At 41.2% G+C, this 25,266-nt stretch overlaps 1 protein-coding gene across 3 annotated transcripts in view; it reads right to left on the reverse strand.

Annotated features, from left to right (window-relative positions):
- Positions 1-18,026, reverse strand: part of NOTCH2 (notch receptor 2) — a 182,036-nt gene extending 164,010 nt beyond the window's left edge. For all 3 annotated transcript variants that reach the window (XR_005019250.1, XM_036846441.1, XM_036846449.1), the window contains exon 1: positions 17,715-18,026. Coding sequence is in view for 2 of the 3 variants with exons in the window: in XM_036846441.1 (XP_036702336.1) it covers positions 17,715-17,787 (73 nt within the window). In the remaining variant the exon portion in view is untranslated. The remainder of the gene's footprint in view (positions 1-17,714) is intronic.
- Positions 18,027-25,266: the final 7,240 nt, after the last annotated feature.

Here is a 25,266-nt window from a genome sequence, read left to right on the forward strand (position 1 = left end):
CTCAGGAATTACAAGCAAGAGCGATAATCTCCTCAGCCTCCCCTAGCCTTCTCTGGCACAGAAATCTGACATAGGCCACTTCACATGCCTGATTAGATAAGCCTTCCCAATGCTGAAAGCCAACTGCTTCTAACATTTCAAACCTGATTTCCATGAAGACTCAGGGGTGAAAGACGGAAACAAATAAGCCAACCAAGTAGATCCTCCTTATTGAAAGAGTTCTCCAGCTTTGATTTGAAGTACTAAATAATTTTTTTCTATGAACCAATTGCTTCTGAGGTCATAGGTGCAAGTTGCTGCAAACAGAGCAGACAAAAGTGTTAGAAAGGCTTTTAACTTACACACAATTAATCCTGCAAACTTTAAATTACTAAAATGATAGTGCTTTAGTCTGTTCTTTAGGTGATCCATAATCCTGCCTTGGCAATGGAGCAGAGTCTAAAGGGAATCATTAAAAGATATTAAAACAAGAAGTCCAGAGACAAGTATTCCCAGACTACATCTTCCAAAGGAGGAATTGCCATGAGACTAATGAAGTTTAAACTTTGGGGCCCCCTGCACTTGAGCGCCTATTCTGTGCCCAGAACCATGCAGTTTCCAATATTTACAAACAATCCTGCAAGTTAGGTATTACTATTATTCCAATTATATAAATCAGGGAATTGAGACTTAGAGAAGCTAAGTGGCTTGCCCAATACCCTTAGCCAAGAATCGGAGCCAGGCCTAGCTGGTTCCAAAACTCACCAGCTACGCTAAAGTAAACATCAAAATGTATTTGGAAGGGTATCTAAAAGTCATAAATAATCAGCCTTTACTGTCATTTATCTCTCATTATGCTTCATATCCCTGGGCATTCTCTCCTTCACCATTCAACTGGCAGCTGAACACAACTAAACCTGAAGGAGAAAGTCCAGTATGTCTGAAAGGACCCACATGTCTGATCATGCATGTTTAGACTGTATTTTAAAACAGAGGGGATTATCTGGGTTTCTGTTGATGTCAAACATACTTCTCTCATCTATTAGTATTGATGACCATCAATTTTCAGTGACGAAGGAGATAATAAGGAAAATGTTCACAGAAAAGAAGAAAAGCCAAGGTTATCCCCATGCTTTTTCTGTAACACTATGTGTAGAAATGCTACACACAGTTAATTTCAAAGTTCCCAGGCCTAGATAGGTTAGTCCTGGGCAGTTTTAGTATTGGCTATGTCCACTTTCATATGCTGAGGCATTCCAATCATTTTACATGGTCTTTTATATCCCTTTCAGAAAGATACAATAAGAATACAAGCACACAGTCAAGAAAAGCTATCTGCAATTTAAAAGGCTGGCACAAATAGGACTCTGGATTGCCATTTTCAGACTATCAAAATGTTTTTTATTCTTTTAAAAAAAGCTACACATTCATTCCTAGTCTTAATCTACTAAAGAATTTCTTTTAAGATCAAGAAGTAATAGAGAGAGAAATGCTAAACAACTTTCCTTGGATTACAACAAATATAAATCTATCCTTCCCATTTTCAAAGTGATTTAGATAGAACTGCAACTCATCAAAATGGAATTTTTTTAAAAATTTATTTATTTATTCATTTTTGGCTGCATTGGGTCTTTGCTGCTGCACACGGGTTTTCTATAGTTGCTGAGAGCGGGGGCTACTGTTTCTTGTGGTGCACGGGCTTCTCATTGAGGTGGCTTCTCGTTGCGGAGCACGGGCTCTAGAGCGCAGGCTTCAGTAGTTGTGGCGCACGGGCTTAGTTGCTCCGCGGCATGTGGGATCTTCCCAGACCAGGGCTCGAACCCGTGTCCCCTGCATTGGCAGGCGGATTCTTAACCACTGAGCCACCAGGGAAGCCCCTGGAATTTTGACATTTAAATAATTTCCACATTATTCAAATGTTCATTCAGAAGTAAGATGTTAAGAAGAGTAAAACTTAAGTCAATTTAATACAGAAAATATTACTAAATCCAAAGTTACACTATCTGTAGGGCTACAGGACTCCACCAAATGACAAAGGCATCACTTAACAGTGGGTAAATGTGTGAGCTCTGGAGTCAGGCAAAGGGGGTTCCAGCTCCTGGTCTTTATCACTAACTGGGTGACCTGGATGACCAAGCCTTAATCTTGCAGTAAGTAGGAATCATAACACCTACTGTGAGGACTAAAGCAAACACGTAAAGCACTTTTTCCCCAGGCATCTGTCACGTAATAAACCCTCAGTATATGGAAGCTATTGTTACTTCTTATAAGCTCCAGGAGGATAGTTTTTTTGTCTGTTTCGTTCACTCTATTAATAAAGAAGCATGCCCCGGTCAGCTTTCATGCAAATACAGTTCCTCCAAAGTGACATTCACATTTATCTACATTAATTACATTCAAATGCTGCTACCCTTAGTACATACCTCCTCTCTTTTACTGTAAGTGGCTGCAGCTGCCTTTGCAGGATGATTTAAATTACTGGAAAATATTTTAAGTGTTTTAAGGGTATCTGAGTTAACATATGCACCACTTACATTTTCAGTGTGCTTACACATAATTATAAATATCTCAGACCATAAAAGAAAACTTTTCATAGTACTTCTACAACTGAAAAACAAAGTCTTAGAAATAATTACAGAGGGAGCAGAAGGGAGTGGTAGGTAGAATACAGTTTACTAAATTGGCAAAATAAAATTTGGAGTTTTGTCTTAAAACAAAACAAAACAAAAAACCTGACAACCATTTGTTCAAGGCTGCCAAAACTTGAGAATAAGCAAACTGTCATGGGAAAGAAATGTTAAAATACGAAACCCTTTTCTGAGAAAGTTACTCCACCAGTCCTGGCTAATCCAATTCTGAATCACTAACGACTCCAGTCCTGCTGGGTTGTCTTAACCACTACAAAGAAGTCCAAAGGGACAGGCAGGGTCTCACAGGCAAATATTTTCTCTGCTGTCACTGACATTTACAATATAGCCACACTTCTCCCCTCCCCCACCCTTCCCACTCCTTCACTGTTCCCTTTTCAGATTTCAAAAATCAGAGGGTCAACATACTGATATATCATTCGACTAAGGAGTATAGAGGGGAGATCACTTGACTAGAAAACGAGAGCTTGGATTCTGGCCCCAACCTTGACCTAGCTCTGGGCCCTCTGGCCAGTCACTTGGGCTTTGCTTTCCTCATCTGTAAAACAAGGATGGACTAGATGGGTGGTTCCCAGCCCGAGATCCCAAAATCTCCAGGAACCCCTAAAGTAATAACAGATCATGAGGTATTTCTATTATTCCAAAGAGATTCCATTAAGTGCTATAAGGCTAATTAAAACATCAAATGCATGGTGACACCAGATGGCACATGATGATGTTTATCATATCATAGGAAAGGGGGGAACAAGAGTGTTGGACCTGATATTGTCCTCAAAGCTACACCTCAGAAAAATCATAGTTTCTGTACTAAACATAATCCAACCACAAATGTCTGGTGAATAAATAAGGGGAAAATGATTTAGTACCTATCAATACAATTTGTATAGTAGACAAATTCTCCAAATTGAAGATACACCCCATTAAGGGAACAGACTCAAATATAATACCCTTAAATATTTACAGGTTCATGGGAAACCAGTGAATAATCTACATGCTGCAAACATGAAGCTCCTATTTCTCACCAAGGATCTGAATCACTCATCCACTTTTTTTTTTTTTTTTACTCATCCACTTTTGATTAAAGTGAAAGCAACAAAAAGCCAGTCTAAACTGCAACATAAAATAACACCAACAACAATAACTACTATTCACTGCACTCTTACTATGTGCCAGGAACCATACTACAAATATAACACTGATTAACTTATTTAATCCTCATAACAACCCTAGCACTTACATGCTACTATTACCTTCATTTTATAAATAATGAAATTTAGGCATAGAGTGCTTAAGAAACAGGGACACAGGGCTAGTCAGTTAAGAGCCCTGGGTATCCCCACCCTTTCTCCCTCTAAGCTGACAACTCCTTCTCAAAGAGAAGTCTCTCAAAACACAAACAGAAATGTCCCCAAGCAGAGCCCTTAGGAGTTGGGCCATTGCTCTTGAGAGCAGGCTTCTGAGGAGCTCATAGCTGTGGCCCATTCTGGCTTAAAGACATCCTTAATGGGAACTCCGCTCTTCTCAACCCAAATTCAGTCTGCTTGTCCTGATGATAGAAATCAACTGAGAGAAGCCCAGGGCCATTAGTCAACTAAAATCAACCCATTTATTCAGAAAATACAAATGATTCCTAACAGCTGGCTCCTACATTCAGAGAACCTATGAGGAAAAACATGCATTTTCAGTGTACTAGAATGAGTAAGGGTTATGGAGACAAATAGACCAAAACAATCAGTCAATCAATCAATTCCAAACCTGCCACTTACTAACTGCATTATCCTGAGCATGTTACAGGTCTCAGTTTCCCCTACTCCCCATCTCAAAGGGTTGTTGTGAGGCGTAATCGTGTGAATGTACAGAAAGTGCCACGGCTGACTGCAGAGGCCCTAGAGCCAGAGGTCTGAATCCTGGCTCCATCCCTCACTAACCACATGATTGGCCCCAACACCCAAAGCTGTGAATCTAAGCTCCTATTTCCTTACCTGTAATATAGCTAATTACTGTCTACCCCAAAGGATAGCCACGCAAATTAAATGAGGAAATATATGTAAAGCCCCTAGGAGAAGGACTGACACATAGTAAGAATTAAGCAATTTTTTTAAAAGAGCTGAGGTTTTAAAAGTCAAACCACAAGTTTAAGTCCCAGCTCTGTCACTTATTATCTAGGGCTAAACAATGGTATACAAGCCAACTAACCCCTCAGAGGCTCAGTTTCAACCAAGATTTTGTAAAGATTAAAGGAGGCAGTTGTGTAAGAGTGTTCTGTAAACTCTGCATTGCTATGTAAATGTTAGGGTTGTTTTACGTTTTATGTTAATTGTATCGAGTGGTCCTTTCAAATACTATCTTCATCTTTAAAATGGAAAAACTGAGGCAGAGAAATTTTAAGCCATAGAGGGAAGGCTGATAATCCCAAAAGTAGGATGGAGAAAAGGATTGGGCCAAAATAAATTCAGATCATGACAAAGCAGAAAAGTAATAAGACTTCAAGAGGAAAGATGAGAATAAACATCCATTAACCTATGTTTTTAATCAGCAACTTCACCTGCTGATTCAGCCTCTCAGTGCACAGTCCAGGCGTAAGAATTCTCTAATTTCCTCCCAGAAACAGTATTAGACTTCAGGGTGAGAAAGAGCTTCACTATCAAGCCTCTTTCCCATCCGTAAGTTAATTTTGTGGCTGGGGCCAAGACCAGGGGACACAAACTGGAATCTCACTCTAACTGGCTTTCTCTTAACCACACCTTAAAAAAAAAAAAAGAAGTTGCAATCTTTCAGAGAGGTTTCCTTCTTTGGTTGGTCAGAAATGTCCTTGTTCCCCAGGTCTCCTCATGCTAAATATGGTAATAGCTGGCAAACAAACAGCCCAGTAAATTCCAATGATACTTAAGAAAGCATTAATATTGCCTGAAATTACTCTGAATCAAACACTTAAGACCTACAGGGCTGCCACATAGAGCAGTTCAGCTGGAACTCTTATGCCAAAAGCAGCAGGATGCCTTAAGAACATACAAGCTTGAAAAAAAAAAGCAATCTACTCTTCTTTATTGCAACATTCTTCAGCAACAACACTGATCTCCTACCCACTGTGCACACAGCACTGCACTAGGGCAGTGGGAGGCTGGAGGGAGAAATCTAAGAAACAGGTGGTGTTCGTGGGGTGCCAAAACAACAGGTTGATTCAGTCAGTTCTGTCCCACAACTAATCAATTTGGTGAAGGGAGAGGGGAAGGAATCTTAGTCATCCTGTTGGCCGACCAAACTGACTGGCTAGACCATTGCACAATTATCAATTAGGCCAAAATGTCAGATTTAATAGTGCATATTAGCCCTGCCTAATGGGATGTTACACACTTCCAAGATCTTGGATATCTCAGAAAACAACACAGAAGCAGATTACCCTCTACCCACCCAAAATCACATATCAGGCTCCAGAATACACTGTTTTTTTTTCCAGTATCTTTTTATAAGGTATTAAAGTAAATGTGCATTTTCTGGGCACATACAACTGACAGCTTGTTGATTTATGATACAGTCAGATTAGAATTTTAAAGTAATTACAGAAAATACCAGTTAACAAATACATAGAAAATTGACCAAGCACATTAGAAATCAAAGGATTTTTTAAAAAACTATCAAATAAATTTTTGATATCAATATTGGTAGCAATTTGATATTATGTAGTTTAACGTGTCCATACATGTTTTGACACATTTAAGATAGACAAAGAGATAATACCTTTAATATTTAAAGAAATATTTTAAATCAGTAACCAAAAACTAAATACCTTGATGAATAAAAGACACAATATACCAAAATAAATAAATAAAAAGAAAAGGCAATACAAATGGCCACTGACCATATGAAAAACATTCAACATCATTACAAGCAGACAGACCAATTAAGATGAGGTAGCATTTACCACTTATCCAATTGGTAGAGTTGTAAAAATAAAAACTAGTGTTGACAATGGCTGGAAACACTGAGAGTCTCATATTCTGCTGATAGAAGTATAACTTGGTCAAACTGTATCGAAGGAAATTTGGCAGTGTGTATCAAAAGCCACACAAAGATCCACGCTCTTTAATACAATAATTTGACTTCTTGGAATTTATGTTAAGAAAATAAATATTCCTATCAAGATTTACATATAAGAATGTTCAGGGCTTCCCTGGTGGCGCAGTGGTTGAGAATCTGCCTACTAATGCAGGGGACACGGGTTCGAGCCCTGGTCTGGGAAGATCCCACGTGCCGCGGAGCAACTAGGCTCGTGAGCCACAACTACTGAGCCTGCGCGTCTGGAGCCTGTGCTCCGCAACAAGAGAGGCCACGATAGTGAGAGGCCCGTGCACCGCGATGAAGAGTGGCCCCCGCTTGCCGCAACTAGAGAAAGCCCTCGCACAGAAACGAAGACCCAACACAGCAATCAATCAATCAATTAAAAAAAAAAAGACTCCTCATTTCCTCCTCTTCCCCTTAAAAAAAAAAAAAAGTTCATCACAGCATTATTTACAAATTATGAAAATTGAAAACTAAGAATAGATTTCAGTTTAAATAAAATATAACAGAATCTTCAGATAGAACAACATGCAGCCTTTAAAACCATGTTCTTAAAAAAAATATTTATACACAAGAAGTATATTCAACATCTTGTAATAAACTATAATGGAAAAGAATCTGAAAACAGATTTTATATACATATATATATATATATATATATTCTTTTTGAATCACTTTGCTGTACGCCAGAAACTAACACAATATTGTAAATCTACTATACTCAATGAAAAGGAAGAAAGAAAAAAAAGAAAGAAAGAAATATTTATATATGGGAAAATGTTCACAATATTTTAAGTGGTGCAGAAGTATATGGTAAAACTGTAATATGTTAAAGTCCTAATTATAGTAAGAGACACAGAAAAAAAACTGTATGAAATGTAACAAAATATTAAGTGTGGGTTTTGATTGGAGGTGATAGGATTATTGGAGATTTTAATTTTCTCTTATGTTTTTCTGTTTAAAAAATTCTATTTCCCAATTTTTAAAAATCACTCTCGTTGGGCTTCCCTGGTGGCACAATGGTTGAGAATCTGCCTGCCAATGCAGGGGATACGGGTTCGAGACCTGGTCTGGGAAGATCCCACATGCCGCAGAGCAGCTAGGCCCGTGAGCCACAACTACTGAGCCTGCGCGTCTGGAGCCTGTGCTCCGCAACAAGAGAGTCCGTGATAGTGAGAGGCCCGCGCACCGCGATGAAGAGTGGCCCCCGCTTGCCACAAATAGAGAAAGCCCTCGCACAGAAACAAAGACCCAACACAGCCATAAATAATTAAATAAATAAAAATTAAACTTAAAAAAAAAAAATCACTCTCTTTGAGATAGTAATTTCTCTTCTGGAAATCTAGCTTAATGGAAAAATCCTAAAGAAGGAAATTTTTGTATAAAGAAGATCAGTGTCATTTATATAGAAAAAAAAAAAAAAAAAGATGGAGTCAACTATGCAACCAAAGCAAAGGAGAAATCACCAAAGAAAAACAGAACAGAAAATTGTATATACATTATAAATATACAATTTTTAAAACTAAGAGTAGATAAAAAGACCAAATGATGTACACCAAAATATTAACAGTGGTTAAGACTGTGGATTTTTCTTACACTTTTCTAGACTTTTCAAAGGTCCTTAACTACCTTTAAATGTAATTACTTTAAAAACAACGCCCCCCCAAAAAAAATCTTATAAAGGTGCCAGAGAAAATCAACAAAGTATAAATATGAGTTAATTACATGTAAACATAAGGAATAATTCTGTTGCTATGCAACCCTACGTTAAAATGTAACAATGTTTGTTTTCAGTTACAACCATTTTCCTTAAATCTCTTAGAAAGTTTATGTCACAGGAGCCATGACATATTGTTACTTACTTTATATAGTAACATCCAAAACTTGCATGATTTACAAATATGTTTTTTTCTCTAATAATCCTCATAAAGATTATAAAGTGCTTTAGATGTTATAATAAAGTAAATATCCTTCATGTTTCCAATTTAAAAAGATATAGCAAATAAATAAAGGCACATTCTCTGCAAAGAAAACATAGTAAAAAGTAATAATCAAAACATACATGTCCTCAAACTTCAATGAGTCTCCACACTTTAGAGACAAACAAAAGCATGTGAAAGCAGAGAATTAAACAAAAGTTTCTTTGCAGCATACCACATTAACCATTTAGAGAAGTTAACAAATTAGCACTATCTAGTTTTCTTACTATTCATAAACTCAACAGAACATATTAGTGTATAAATAGTTCTCAATTTTTCTTATTTGAATGTTGGATAAGTATGCCAACATAGCAACCTCTCCCTGTTAGGTACTAGTTAAAATAGGCTATTTAATCTTTGAGACTTAAAAGCCTCCCAGAATCTCCTCACAAAAGAGAGATGAGAGTAAAAAGAGATGAAAAAGAAGCAAAGAACAATTTAAAAAGGCACCTGCCTCTGAACAAGGTAGTATACTTTAGAATGTAACCACAGCTTCTTGTACAACACTTTAGTCGGCAAGCAAAACTGTATTTTAAAGGGATACTATTTGTTAAAAGACAACAGAGTATTAGGGAGACAATATCTGACTGCAATCAAAATATTATCATCATGTTTTCCTTACCTCACAACATACACACACACTTTCTTCATATGAATAAATATATGAGGGTGGGAGCGCTACCCTTAACCCAGAAACAGGTTCTGCAACACCCGTAGATGCAACCTGTCTTTGTGAGATGATGAGTCCACCTTGGCACGATGTTTGGCTGAGGCATTCAAAGAAGCAGAGTCACTGCCAATATCCCGCAGAAGGAACTGACTTGAAGACCAGAAACTGCCCTAGAGGCCTCTGGGGAAGGTGCTCCAGTCCACTGGGAAGAGAGACACAGGCCCCTCACCGCCTGACCAGGAGAGCAAAGGCACCAGAACTGGACCATGGTAACCCGCCTGCAGTTCAAGAGTGGCAAGGGACAGTAAAATGACCCCCCAAGAGTTTGTCCAATCATCCAGTAAACCCCAAACTTTGAGGGGCTAGTAGGACAGGGTTTTGCCAAGACAAGCACAAGAGGGTGAGGGAGATGTCAGCATGATTAATCAATGCCACCTGAGGCAGCAACTCGGGGTGTGTCCACACTACACCTCAGTCATTGCCTGACTGTGATGAGAAGTTCCTTCAGCTACTGCCACTGAGAACTCGATCTTCCAAAGGAGCTCCTTCCACCTTAACTTGTCCTAGATCAGGCTCAGTCAGCATCCAAGACTGAGAACACAGCCTTCTCTCTTGCCACAAACCCACTAAGACACCACAGCAGGTGCCAAATTTATATTTACACCCCCACCAAACAAGGGGGCTTTGTCTTTTCCCCAAGTCAAGTTTTGATACTTCTGAATTCCAACAGAGAAAGAGGAGAACAGCAGACAAGCCTAGCAGGGGTGAGCTGGGGGTCGCCGTGCCCTGGTGGTCCTAGAGTTTCCTCCCTCAGACCCTACAGCTCTTAGTCACCCTGACTACAGGAAACTGCTCTCAGAGAGTGTAGATAAGTTACTAAATAACTGTACTTCATGTCCCTAATTCTGTGTGCTCATCTGTCTTGTCTCCCTGATGATGTCAGCTCCTTGGGGGCAGGACTCTATCTTCCATTTGGTCAGTGATTCCCACACAGCTAGAAAAGTAAAATACCCTGTACTCCCTACCACATGATACTAAGGAAAACACACAAATTAAGGATGACAACACACCATAGTCCTCCCTAACACACCACTAAGACAGGAGAGCTACACAGGTAATAAATCTTAGAGCCCATATAGCTAGGGCTCCTACTAGAGTATTATATAGAAACTTATATATTTACATATATAAGTAAATTAATACAATAATTGCTTTGCTTTGCTCAATCCTAGCTATGGCTTTTTATCCCGCCTTCTTGGCTTTACTATTCTTTTTAAAGTCACAATGTATTTTCTGCCACAAAGCTCGTCCTCCCTTCAAAAAGGAGAGGAGAAAAGAAAGAACAGACCTACAGCCAACTTCCTACCACTGCCAACGAACGCTGCTGTTTGTCCCATCCAGAGGCCATGAGCATATCCTTTCAGATCTGAAGCCACTTCCTTCTTCCTATCAAGAACAGCAAGACCAAGTGTCTTTGTCAGAGGAGCACTCCTGGGCCCCTTCTTGCAGACTGCTCAGTTCTGCTCAAGAGGTCCTCCATTCCTCCTTTATTCTCCCTTCCTTATTCCATTTGCTGAAGCAGCCCAGACACCCCCCCAAAGCAGGACTGCCTGAAATGAGTGACCTTTATATCTTTTTGCACTAACATATCTGAGGGAAATCCCTGCACCAGACATGTGTTCATAGGTTAACAAAACAGACATCCTCAAAGACAGCATCATTCACAAGGGCTGAGGACAGAATTCCTTAATGGACACCAAAAAGTCTGTGGAACTTTTAAGTATTCTGGTATCTCAGGTAACATTCTGATGGAGGGATAAGGAGGCTTCCACCAAAGTCATACATGACACACACATGGCAGTCCTAAGACTTTGGATAGATCACAAAAAACCTTTTTTTTTTTTTTACAACAAAACAACTTTACTAGCCTTATGGGGACACCAGAGCAGCTTCCTTCTCCCTGGTGAGCTAGGCATTCCGTAAGAAGTAGGGGAAGAAAATGACCACAGGACGCAAAGCAACCCACCTCTAGCACTATCAAAGAATAAACAAACAAACCAAAACAAAACAAAAAGCCCTTGGCTTCCCTAGATTCACTCTGCAGTGATTCCAAAACTTCCCTAGCATAAGAATTACCTGGGGGCTTCCCTGGTGGCGCAGTGGTTGAGAATCTGCCTGCTAATGCAGGGCACACGGGTTCGAGCCCTGGTCTGGGAAGATCCCACATGCCGCGGAGCAACTGGGCCCGTGAGCCACAACTACTGAGCCTGCGCGTCTGGAGCCTGTGCTCCGCAACAAGAGAGGCCACGATAGTGAGAGGCCCGCGCACCACGATGAAGAGTGGCCCCCACTTGCTGCAACTAGAGAAAGCCCTCACACAGAAATGAAGACCCAACACAGCCATACATAAATTAATTAATTAATTAATTAATTTTTAAAAAAAAAGAAAAACTCATAGCTAACATCAAAAAAAAAAAAAATTACCTGGCTATTTCTTAAATATACAAATTCCCAGACACTATTCCATACTCACTGAATCAGAATCTCCAGGAGAAGACCCCAGGTATTCCTATCATAAGAGAGGTTAGGGAAACACTGCTCAACAAATGTTTCCCTCCCACAAGTGCCCCTCTGGGCAGGGAAGTATAAAACACATAGGGCTAAGGTGATTAACCCAAGCAATCACCCCAGACAGGATCATCTTCATGCTCCTCACTGAGTTTAACTCCTTCTACGGAGGGGTGGGTGTCAGTTCAGTAAAGGGTACCTTTGGATCCCTGTCACCCACAAAGGGCTCAGGACTCTTTGAGACAAATGCCTGAGAAGAATGCCAATGGGGGCAAGTCATAAGGAGGCAGATTACAACTGAATATAAAAAGATCTTTCTAAGAATTACAGCTGTCCAAATCTAGACTCATCTGCCTCCGAAGGCAGGGAGCTGTCTGTCACAAAAGGTGTTCAAGGAGAAAAAAGGTAGGCTACATCTTAACCAGGATGTTGTAAGAGGATCAGAATCAGCACGGGAAAGACAGGACAAGGTGAACTTTTTAAAGTTCCTCCCAATACATAAGTCAATAAAGAGGAAAATTTCAGCTACCCATTAATTAATAAAAAGAGATAGCATAAAAGTCTGTAGGTGGGGTCAGCCTTCAACTGATCTTTTCTCTTCAAAGGAGAAAGGAGTATAAGGACACACCCCTGACTCACCACTGCTCTCTTCCAGAATGTCCCAAAGCTGGGGAGGACAGAGCAGGAGTCCCAGGTGCTCTAACCAGACCTGCTGCCCAGCTGACTCTGCATGCTGGGCACAGGTCAGAGAAGGGATGTGTGTGACATGGTCCCTGCCCTCAAGGAACAAATCTCATTTTGGAGATAGCTCACACTCTATGATTCTCTCAAAAATGTATTTATTATGTCTCACCGTTAGAGTTTTTTGTCAGTGGTGGTGGTTTTCAAGGGAACCCTCTTGGTGGGAAAAAACAAATACACTGAATGTAAATATCCTCTCAGTCTAGTACAAGTTTGCAATATCCAGCTCAGGATGAAAAAAAACTCAAAATAATCATCTAAACAAACTTAGTTAATTCTAAGTTTGGGATTGGCATGTACACACTACTATATTTAAAATAGATAACCCACAGGGGCCTACTGTATAGCACAGGGAACTCAGCTCAATATTCTGTAATAATCTAAATGGGAAAAGAATCTGAAAAAGAAAGGATACTTGGATGGGTATAACTGAATCACTTTGCTGTACACCTGTAATTAACACATCATTGTTAATCAACTATACTCCAATATAAAATAAAAAAAAATTTTTTAATTCTAATTTTAAGAACACTATATTCCAAGAGTCCCCAAAATGTCCAAATTACAGTAAGGTGTGGCAACTCTGGACAAAATAATAGAAATTGCTGCCACAGTAATATAGTAATACAGGAAGCAGTAGAAGCAACTCAAGTGAGAGGCTGGGGATGGATGCCAGCACCTTTGAGGTTAAATTCCAAAGTAAAAGTGACCTTTATGAATTGCAGAAGTGATCAGAAAAAAAAAAGAAAGAAAGAGAGAGAGAAGAAACTAAACACACACACACACACACACACACACACACACACACACACACGCACACACACACACCCCAAGAGGGAAATTCAAAATGGCAAATTTAAATAAAACATCTGGGGAAGGGAAAAATTTGGTTTTTCCCCCAAATGTAAGGTAAACAATAACGCTTGCAAATACTGTCTTAAGAAACTGACTTGAAGTACCACAGGAGTCCAGAATAAGAAAATGACTAAAAGCAATTGTTCAATTAAACAAATATTTATTGAGTGCCAATTAGATGCCAAGGCACCATACTAGGTACAAGGGGGGGCATTAGAATAAACACAACTGAAAAGACACAATTCTTTTCCTCAAGAGGCACACATTAACAATAAGCACTTGAGGAAGTTCTAAGTATTTTTGTGTACATGAGCTCATTTGTACAAGAGATGGAAGTGGTGTGGAGAATGGACGAGGCACTAGGCTGAGGACCAGAAGAGAGAAATTCTAGTCTCAACTCTATAATTGGCTCAGTGATTACGAACAAAGTGCCTGAGCAAACGGAGGACCAAAGCAGTGCCCCTCCAGCAACAGCACAAGACTAATTAATAACTGACCTGGAGGAGAATTCTGGTCTTCTGGCTTCTAGTCCAGTGATCTGCCCAAAATATAATGCATATGGTAGCCCGATAAGAAGGAAAAGTAGAGGAAAAGAAAATCCTTTGGTTTCAAGTCATTTGCAGAGAAAGGAAAGAAGAGAGAAGGAGAATAAGGAAAGGGTGGGAGTAAAATAAAAGGTTCAAGTTGCGGCATCCAGATAGAGATGTCAAGAAAAGAAGCACTTAAATAAGAACTGTACACACAGTATAAGGATAATGTAAAATCTCTGATTATATTCTCATTCAAATCATGGCTTAGAATTTTTCACTCTAAAACCGTTAAGGACCAATAGACAAACTGTCTAAAAATGATACATATGAATGAAGCTTGAAGAAAAAGAGATAAGAGAGAAGAAAGGGAGGAGGCGGTTTATAATAATATCCTGCAAATATATGAAGCCCTTCTAAAGAGACAATGTGGACCCATTGTGCCCAGATGAACAAGAAGAAATAGTATTATACTCTATAGCTTTTATGCTGGCAATTTTAAAAATCTTTGGGAGTCGGAAGGGTTAAATACTGGAATGGCTGATTAAGGTTCAGTCCATTCTGGAAATTATTAAAATTAAAAAGGAAAGACCCCATATATACACCTGAAGGCAGAATAATGAAATATCATTGAGCTCCAACCAAGTTACTGTATCAGAATCACCTATAAACCTTGAAAAATACAGAATCAGATCTACTGTACCAAAAGCACCCCAGCTGATTTTGATGCAGCCAGGATGTGGAGCTTTGTTCTACTGCAGTCGACAGGGTAAGGAGGAAGACCACTAGGAATGGCATCGGAGAGTGGGAACTAGATCAATGCAAATTTTGCGGGCAAAATAGAATTTCTGCGGGTGTGATATTTTTAAAATGGATTGTAAGGCTGGTCTGAAGCGTCCAAGCATATCCCACCGAATTTAAACATTTTCTAAGGGTCCTGAAGTCAGCAACTACAGTTCAGGTGAACCGAAAGTTACTCCTCTATGCTATAAGAAGCCCACAGAAGAGGCGGTAGAGTGGGAATGGCACAGGGAGATGCCAAAAAGATGTGGTAAATATTTTTTTAAATCAAAAAATCAGGAAAAAGAAAAGAGAGACTAAAAAAAAAAATCACTCTCCTTCATCCCTCCTCCCCAAAAAGAAATAATATCAATACAGAGAGAACAAGAAGAAAAAGGAAAACAGTTTTAGGGTAAGTTTTATCTCCATCTGAAAGAAAAAACAATTTGTGATTTTTTTAAAAGCAAGAGAAGAATTCAACTGAGAAATCATCTAGCAGGCAGCAAAACCAGGAGTCACTTCCCACTGCAAAGCAAAAGAAAACAAGGAGCAAGGGGTGGTCTTCGATAGCTGTTTAGACAATCAGACAGATGGGTTGACAGCTCCTTGCCTTAGGAACTCAGTGATGTTTAAATTAACAATTGGCCACTAGCTAAATACAGGAACACTCAAAAGTTTGGAAGGGTGTGGTATAATTGGTACCTTGGCAAAACACAATGATAATAAATTGAGAAGATTCAAGAAGCTTTCACTGTTAGGCTCTGAAAAGATTCAAGATTTGTACCAATAAACAGGTTTTTTAATCCCTTCTATTTTTGTGTAGTTTAGCATCTGAAGAACACCTGTCTAAAAATCAAAATACCTAAATCCTGTCCTTTGAGCTAACACTAACACTCGACTTGTCCACCTAAAAGCTAGCTAGTAAGAGCAATACCTCATCAGTGCAGAAGTATAGGTCCTAGAATGAGAGAAACTTTGTGTGTCAGAGTAATCCTATTTCTGACATCAGTCTCATCATTAAACACTTAATGTAGCAAATCGCTTTGCAAACATATTTATTATTCCCTCCAACTCTCTAAAGTAAGAGATCTCTGGTTCTCTTCCATAGATGAGGAGACAACAGACCATGAAGATTATTTACTAAAACAAGCTAATGGTAGACCAAGGATTATAACCCCAGGCTAGCCCATTGTTTATACTCCTCTCTATCCTAAATTTACACTTATACTAGAGTTTTCACTCAAAGAAAAAGGAAAGGCAAAAATACTATCATATGTGTTTTGTTAAACGCTTCTGAAAGAAGAGCTTTGGTTCATCATCACACAGCATCCTAGCCCACCTCTGAAATTCTGAGGGACCCAGAGGTGTATGGAATTTGAACTTTCCAAGAAAGATCTGGTTGGTGTTGAACAACCCAGCACTGTGATCAATAACCTTGATGTCTTTTAAACATCTGTGATTGGCATGTCGACTGTCTGTTAACAATGAACAAAGAGCAAAGATTTCTGAAGCTCATCTTCATAACTCTCTCTTTGCAAAGAGACATAGATCATGTACCAGTTTTCTTGATAAGGGTAAAAATCTTCCTTCAGATTAGGCTAGGAAAAGAAGGGGCCCCTTTCAGTTCAACAAACATGCACAAGCCACCATCCCACTGGAAGCAGAGAGTTCAAAAAAATAAATAAAACACAGCCCTGCCCTGAAAGGACTTTCTGAATACCTTTTGACTGCCATGGGTTTAATATACATTCTCTTAGTTAATCCTATTAGCTGGGTAATTTCATTCCCATTTTATTGGTGAGTTCATACAACAGAGCTGGATTTGAACCCAGGATTAAAGAGCAGAGCTCCAAAGCCCAAGCTCTTTCCACTAAACAGTCTGAAGAAATCTGCAATCTAAGAGTGTGGGTGGGATGGGTAAGATATGATTCGATTTCCTTTCCCTGATCCAACCCTGTTCAGAAAGACTGTTGCAAATATCCAACCATAAAGAAGCTTTCGAAGGCACCACTTTGAATTAACGTATCCACTGTTCCTCACCCGCCCCCGCCCCACCTCCAACCATGCCAAAAGAACAGCAAAAGCTGCTGCCAGGTTGGAGGAGTTGGTGATCGTCACACCACATTCCTGGGGCTGGACACAGACTCTGAAACAGCGCCCGAGCTCTGCGCCTCGGAAAGAATAACAGCAGTGGAGATTTTTAAATCATGTGGCTCAGCATGCAGCCACACCAGTTTTCCTACTGCTCCTGCCTCCACCTTTCAAAGACTCGAGCAAAACTTTACACCGGATTCATGGGGACCGTGGATTCAGAGTGTCAGAACTCAGGCGCGCCGTAAAACCCTGTCCCCATCCAAACCAAACCCACCCACTCAGACTGTGGGCCTCCTCTTAGCAAAGCTAAGTCTGGCTGTGAAGGTGTAAGCCGTTGGCCTTGGAGGCCCTGCCCCCGCTCCCTCCACGCCAGGGTCTGGCATTCCTCCGCTCAGACCATCTGCGCTCCGCGGCCGGCGATGGTTGTCCCGGGCAGCCCGCCCTTGGCTCTCCCTCGACCCCAGGAAACGCGGAGCCAGTGGGCAAAACTGCCCAACTCCCCGAACTCAAGCGCTCCAGAAAGGGAGTTTCTGAGACTTGCTGCCCGCCTCCGACCGAGGAGGCGTGCGTGCGGCCACCGGCAGAGGGGAGCAGGAGGCGGCGAGGAGCGCGGGGGAGGGGGCGCGCCCAGGGAGGGGGGGCGGTGATGTCCAAACTTTAGGAACTAAGTGGCCTCACTCCACGCCGACGGCGAGCCCGGCCTTCTCGCAGAGTGGAGGACTGAAGGGTGGGAAGGGTCGCCCCAGGTGGCCGGCCGGGCCGGAGGGGCGTGGGCCGGAGCGCAGGGGACAGCACCCCACGCCCCGATACTCACCACGCGCGGGGGCCGCGCGGCACAGCCACAGTGCCAGCAGCGCCCACAGCGGAGCGGGGCGCAGGGCGGGCATCTTCTCGGTCGCCTCCTCCTCCGCCGCCGCCGCCTGGGCAGATCCACATGGGGAGGGGGTCCCGACAGAGGAGCCCCCACTTTTTCCTCCTCTCCTCCTGCTTCTGCCGCTCACGGCCTAGCGCTGCGCCCCGAAACTCGGGCTTCCGTGCCTCCACTCCCTGCACCCCAAGTCCGCCGTTCTTGGGCCGCCGCCTCAGCCGCCGCCCGAAGTTTGGCTGAAACTTTCTTGGGTGTGCAGCGAAGCAACCTCGTGTGTCCTTCCGCCTCGGCCTCCTCCTCCCACCGCAAACCCCGCCCCGCTGTCGCCGCGGCCAGGCCCCGCCGCCTTCAGCACCCAGGGGTTTCCCGCAGGAAGAAGCGCCGGCCCGGGCTGCGCGCGGAGGGATCTACTATGAGTCCTCAGACACCACTTCCAGCCTCGCCAACCCGCGTCGGGTCCCGACGCGCCTTAACTCGATCGGCGCTGGAGCGTCTCTCGGGGCCCGGCCTCAGCCGAAGGGGTGGGTGTTAGGACCCTGAACTTGAATCACTAGGGTTGTCGAGATCCTGAACTTGCCGGGGCGACAGACATCATCCACTGAGATAGGAATCGCCCCCACACACCCACACGTCCATCCACACACTCCCGGGCCAGCAAGAGGAATGCGGTAGAGGGACCAGTGCTGTCAAAGAAGGTAACGGGCCAAGACGCCAAAGTCCATTTAAAATGAACAGAGCCATCAACTGGGTTGTGTTGCACCCTTCATTCATTCATTCATTCATTCATGCAGTCAGTCAGTCAGTCATCTAGCAAATATTTCTTAAGCGCCTTACTTTGCGTAGCGGTGTGCCCGGCACAATGGACTGTTACTAAAGACGCATGATGCACAAGCTAGTTTTGAGGACTGAGACATTGCTGCTGCGGGCTGCAGGATTCAGGGAAGGCTTTCATGAAGGAGCTGGGATGAGACCAGGATCTTGAAAGGTTAGTAAAATTGGCATAGGACAAGGAGATCAGCTAAGGATATCCCATTGTAAGATGTTGATAATAGCTAAAAATCGGAAACAACCTAAATGCCCACCCACAGAGGAATGGATGAATAATGTATGGTATATTTATAAAATGAAACACAATACAGCAATTGAAAAGACTGTATTCGTATATGTCATTAGAGATAAGTCTTAAAAATAAAAAGATAGTAAAACTAATTGCAGAAGGAACTATAAAGTATACCATTTCTGTATATTTAAATGTTTTCCAAACAATACTATATATTATTTATGAATACATAATACACAGTATATGGTAGAAGACTATAACCAGAATAATGGTTACTTCCCCGGCAGGAGAGTGGAGAATGTGACCAGGTATGGGTACAAGTGGGCTTGCTATTTGTAAGAGAAGAGCTGAAATAATCAAAAAGTTCATGTGAGCATAACATTCCAGGGGAAAGCCATCATCAAAAGCAAATAAGATAAGGAAATCAGTAGATGAGTTCTGGCACTATTAGCAACGACCCACCGGAGTCAAGGCGGGAAAGGAGGTTGGGAGCAGATTATGCAGTACCTTGAATGACAGGCAGGGGATGGGGGGGTACAGTTATCTCTCAGGTCATAGAAAACCATTGAAGGTTTCTGAACAGGAGTGAGATTTGATGGAAAGGAAAGTTGCTCTGATAATCCTCTGCAGAATTGATTGTCAGGAGCAAAAGGTGAACTGGAGTCCAAGGACCAGTCAGGAGTCTGTGAAACAGTCCAGGCATGGGGTGATGAAGGCCTGCAGTAATGAGGTAAATTCCAGAATGGCAAGGAAGGAATGGATCTGAGACAATCTTGAAGAAAAAAAAGGGGGGTGGGAGGTGGGAGGTGGGAGGGAAGGCAAACCTATGTGACTAGTTGGATGTGGGAGTTTATGATCCTGTTGGGAAGGGGAATCCTACCCACAGAGCCTCTCCCTGTGACTCCTGCAGGATAAAATCCAAACTTCTACAAATGGTAAACATAAGGCCTTTCCTTCACTGGGCTCCAAATCTTGTCCTCTCTGCCCCCCACTGTGAACTTAACACAATAATGGTATTGAATGACTTGAGATTCCCCTGAACATATCTTCTTGCTTCAGTCTCTGCACCTTCTGTCCCCTGATTTGGAACTCTTGTAGTCCCCTTCTCTATTCCTCTTGGTGAACTTCTAATCACTCATCCTTCAGTCCTGAGAAGGCTCTACGGAAACTGTAACGAATTTCCATCCCTCACTGACAGTCCCTCCACTGTACTGCTTCTTTATCTTACACTCTTATCTATTTTTTCACACAGGACCGTTTGTATTTCTATCTTCTCAACCAGATTAAGAGGGCCGTACGGGCAAGGACCATGGCCTTATTCATTCCCAGTATCTATCACATAGGAACTAGAATGTAAAACAACACCAAACAAGTGCAGGTCAGTATGATCATAGGCCTATGAATTTCCAAACTGAATTTTAATAAGCACTTTATAATAGAGAAGCAAGTACTATTATTGAAAGTAGTCAGCTTGGGATGCTAAAAACTCTTTTCAAAAATAACATAATTAGTCAAAATAGTTTTGGAATTTCCCTTGAACAAATGTGTTCAGAAAAAGATGATTAAATTACTTTTTAGGTGTTGACCCGTGGGGTTACCAGCTTGATCATTCACCTTACTCACTAAATATAGTTCACAATGACTTGGCTGTATACAAATTTTTGAAATCACCTGCAAAGATTTGATTTGTCATTATTAATAGATCCAGAAGAATGTAAAAGTAATGACCCCCAAAGAGCAGCTCCAGAAATGACTGTGGCTATAACACCATTATTAATATATGTATGTGATTTCTCAAGGTGACTGTCTCAAGGAAAGCAATTATTTTGTTCACATGTAAGTTTTGTTGGATTCGTTATTATGTTAAATTTATGGCATACATCCCCATAAGGACAAAAGTAATAAAGAATAAATGTCATGAATGGAAGTAGGGGAAGGCTATGACGCAAGAGGTATTTGAAAGGACGTGTTTTGAAGGAAGCTATGCATATAAATTGGTAAAAATGAAACAAAAAGGGAGCTGAAAATCAAGGGAAGAAATTGGAATCAGCAAAGACTGAGAGATGAGAGCAAGTAAGTCTAACCCATCAACTGGCATTCTGGTGAATATTTACCATGGTCCAGATCCTGTATGAGGAGTTGAGGGATAAAGAAAGAGAGAGACAAGTAACAGACAATTAATATCCAGTGCGACAAGTAGAATGTTCACAGCTGAACATTCACAGCTGAGGGACTGTGTGTCATGTCCCAGCCCAGGGGTGGTCAGGGAAGGCTTCCTGGAAGACCTCAACAGCCAGACTAAGAATTGGAGGACCAGAAGATTAATGAGGTAAAGAAGAGGCGATTTCGCATGGTTAGAGGTCTAAGCTGTCTCAAGCACAGGGAATGAGTATAGAGGCAGGTGAACAATAGAGATGAGAGATTGTTCCCTACAGTGGGAAGATAAGAAGTTAGGCAGGGGCTGTGGGCGTGCAGAAAAGATGGGCATTGGCTCCTAAGACTCGTAACTGCTTAGGTGAGAGGGGAAAGGTAGACCAAGGAGTCAGCAATGACCTCAGTATCTTGAGGTATGATGAGCTATTAGCGGATACAGGAAATACAGAAGGAAAAGGAGGTTTGGTGGAATAGATAAGCAGGCAAAAGAGCAATGTAGCTGAAGTGGAAAAACTGTGTTTAGCAGTAGCAGCCAGGGCTGTTGACTGCTTTAAGGAGAGCTGGGAGGAGCCTGACTGATTAGCAGGATGGAATTGCACTGAAATATGTTTTCTACTATGGGTCTCTCTCCAAAGTTAAACCTAAATTCCACTGCGTGCATTTAGATGACTGTTTCCCTGATCCCTATCAGAAGCCAGGGGTCCAGTGGTGGTGTCTCAAAACATGAGTAGCATCTGAGGACATTAAGATGCCAGGATCTACCTGGCGATGTCAACCCAAAATGTACTCAGCAGTTTAATTACTCAACTAGATTGGGGGATGGCCTTCCCCAAGGACAGTGCTTTTAGTCAAAGCAAATTCTACTGTATAGGAGAAATTGGCAGGAAAACATTCAGGCGATCCTATAACTAAGCAGAGCTATTGCTATTCCTTAAAGTTCTGTAGCTTGACTGATACAAAGGAAAGTGAGATCCCACAAACTTTCATCTGGGGAAAAAGAAATCAGTCTCCAAGACCAAATTAAAGTCTATAGACCATTAGTAGTAGAAAAACATGAATAAAAGCCACCACTAGTTTTGGTTTTGTCAAAACTAAAAATATACATATATGTCTTTACTAATTATAACTCACACATAAAATTGCTTCCCAAGACAAATGCAGAATTAGGCACTTACTTGTTCTCATGTCTATTCTCTCAAACCCAATAAGCTGAAAAAACCCTCAGTGCCAGAGATCCTGTGTTGTCTATTTTGCCCCAGTTGTAGCACAGTAGTTAGTGCACATGAGTGTCAACAATACATGTTTTAAATAAATGTGGAATGAGGAACATATATATCTATATGAATCGGCGAGAGGTGCAATATTGACAGAAAGTTTAGGTGTTTTGGAAAATCCAGTGCTAAATCAGCTAAACACTATATATGTTGAAGAAGAGATTCTGGAGTTCTTATCAAGCATAGGTTGATGTACCAAGGCACTTCATAGCTTGACATATAAAACTACTCCATACATCTCACCATATAACCCAGGGATGCGTAATGAAATGTTTGTGGAACAGGAATTAAAAGGAAGATTTCTTTGCAGAATAATGCCTTGCATTTGTGCAGTGCTTTAGGCTTTCCAAAACACTTTAAAGTGTATTATCTCATTTGATCCTCAAAGCAGTTGTGGGGAATAGCCAAGCCAGTCATTATTATCCCCATTTCACAGATGAAGAAACTGAGATAGAACATACGCGTCTTGCCTAAGGTTAAATAAGTAATTGATGACAGAGCTGAGACAAAACCCCACTATTTCTGATTTCTTATTCAGTCACATTCCACTGTCCCTTCCTGCAACACTGTGAAGCATATCCAAAATGATATTTAGTGCGGGGACCTCTGGGCAGAGGTCTGGGCACAGCTTCTCATCACTTCCATTTCGGTACAGGACAAGCTGACCCACTTGTAACTAGGAAACCTAAGCAAGCGAATGCATTCTTTTATTTAAAAGCATTTTTTGAGAGCCTACCCTCTGCAAAGCATGTCCTTGACTCTGTGGCAGTACAGACAGGAATCAGACCCAGCCCCTGTTCTCCAGAGATCACAGTGCAGTGTGGGAGGCCAACATACAAACAGCATAACTACAACAGTGATAAAGCACAGGACTATGGGAAAGTAGAGAGCACTGTGATTAATTCTAAGGCCACTTTCATTTCGCCCTGTCTCCAGCTAGCAATATATAAATGACCTGAGGTGGCCTATACAACCGGAGTGTAAGCAGTATAAACAAAAGAACCATTTCTTATTCATATTTATAATCCCACAGTAGTTAGTTCTATGTCTTGCATGGAATAAGTGTCCAATAAAGACTCACATTCTGAGAGGTCTGCAAGTTCAGCCAAACAGGGGACAAGTTCCAGAAGGCAGGAGTTAATCTCAAGATTCAAACTAGCTCTGAGAATTAGGAGCCAGTCAGACCCTTCAACTGAACATAGACCCAAATGAGTAATATAAGAAATCTTAATGTGAGCTTCTTGGCATATGTTTGCCCTTTTAGGAATGTGATTATCTCAATTTAATTGATGTCAAGGAGTGGAAAATTTAAGATTGTCCTTTTATAATTAAATCTTCCTCATATGCATGTGCTCTGTATACTATATGGCAATGTCACCTATAAAACTTAACTAGGAATCCAAAATTCTCTGCTACCCATGAGATAAGCAGGAAAGTTATATAAAGTGAGTATAGGAATGCTCACTTTAGTACTACCTGACTTAAAATTTTCTTTTAAGTATTTTATGCTTCAATTCCTAAGTGGGTGTGTACTTTTTATACGTAATGATGTAAAAGAGAATTGACCTGTATGTACCAGGATGTCACCCCAACTCAAGAACAGCATAAATCCACAACTGTGTAGTTATCAAACCACAATATTATTGGATGAGCTGCAGCATTTCAATCACTAAAATGGTTATGTAACTCCAGATATTTGTAAAGTGTTAAGGTTTTTATTCTCAGAAAGTATTCAGTTGTTTCCACCCAACATTCTTATCTTCTTCCCTCACAATTAGCCAAGAAATTCTTGAGCAGTGAGGTCCAGGCATACAGAAAGTTTCCACCTTAAAGTCTGGCAAAATGTTTAAACTATCTGAGTGCAGATCACATCTAAGTCCACTTATGTGGAATTCAAAATAGTTAACTAAGTGTGAGGACGGGGGGCGTCGAGAGTAAGGAAAAGAAATCCCACTTTTAAAAGTAAGCATTAAAAAAAAACTTCTAAAGTAATTCATCAGGAGATAATTAATGGGTGGCAACAGGTATTTACAATGGAAGTGTACATGGCCTTAACAACGGGGTTTGCTCTGAAGACATTCTAATTAAAAAGGGAAAGAGTAATTTTGTAGGAAAGTACAAATCAGTGGTGTGTATGCACGCTAATGTGTACAGAGACAGAGGTGGTAATTGCTGGGCTCAGAACAGGTATCTGTTGCTGAAGATAATGACCTTGTAAATATACCAATAGGGTTTCCAACAAAGCTGAGAGTATATCATTATTATTTGCCAGTGTGGAAAGGAATGTGAACTTGGAATTCAGCAGGTGAATCTGCTGGATACCAACTTGTTTTTGTTTTTAATTATTCTGATTTCTGTTGAGAACAGTATAAGATGAATACTTGTTCTCTTGCTCAGACCAAAGACCTGGTCATTTTTCTTTCAAACCGTTGACTCCCTCCCTTGTATCACACTTCCTGAAAGTCTAAGCGAGAAAAGAAGAACAGATGCTAGCAAGACAGAGAATGTTCTGCACATTACGATCTACATCTGAGTCCAGGAAAGTACACCTCATCGCTGAGAAGAGCCCTGTGGACAGTTCACAGCTCTGTTGGTTTCTTTTGCAAGATATAGTTACCTCAAAAGAGCCTTCCTTAATTGAACTCTTATGGTCTGGAATACTTGCCTGTCTACTGATGACTGTCATTTAAGAGTATTTACTCAAGACAATGGTTAGGGGTATAGATATATTTGTAAGTAAGTGAAGGAGTGGATAGGGTGAACACAGACTGATTTCTGTAAGCTCCAAGTGCTGAAATCAGTAGACAAACTTCAAGTTTTGAAAAGGCCAACTTGGAACATGCAAAATATAGTATAGTTCCTTGCTCATCCACCACTTGGGGTTTTGAGAAGAAAAGGGAAGTAAGAAGAGTTGAAGAGAAGAAAAACAGAAGAGTGGGAGAGGAAGGTGAAAGGGTGCTCTGGAGTAATATGCACCTGTTTAGAAGTGGGGAAGTAGCATGAACACTAG

Source organism: Balaenoptera musculus, chromosome 1 (genome assembly GCF_009873245.2).
Source record: "Balaenoptera musculus isolate JJ_BM4_2016_0621 chromosome 1, mBalMus1.pri.v3, whole genome shotgun sequence".
Classification (NCBI taxonomy): domain Eukaryota; kingdom Metazoa; phylum Chordata; class Mammalia; order Artiodactyla; family Balaenopteridae; genus Balaenoptera; species Balaenoptera musculus.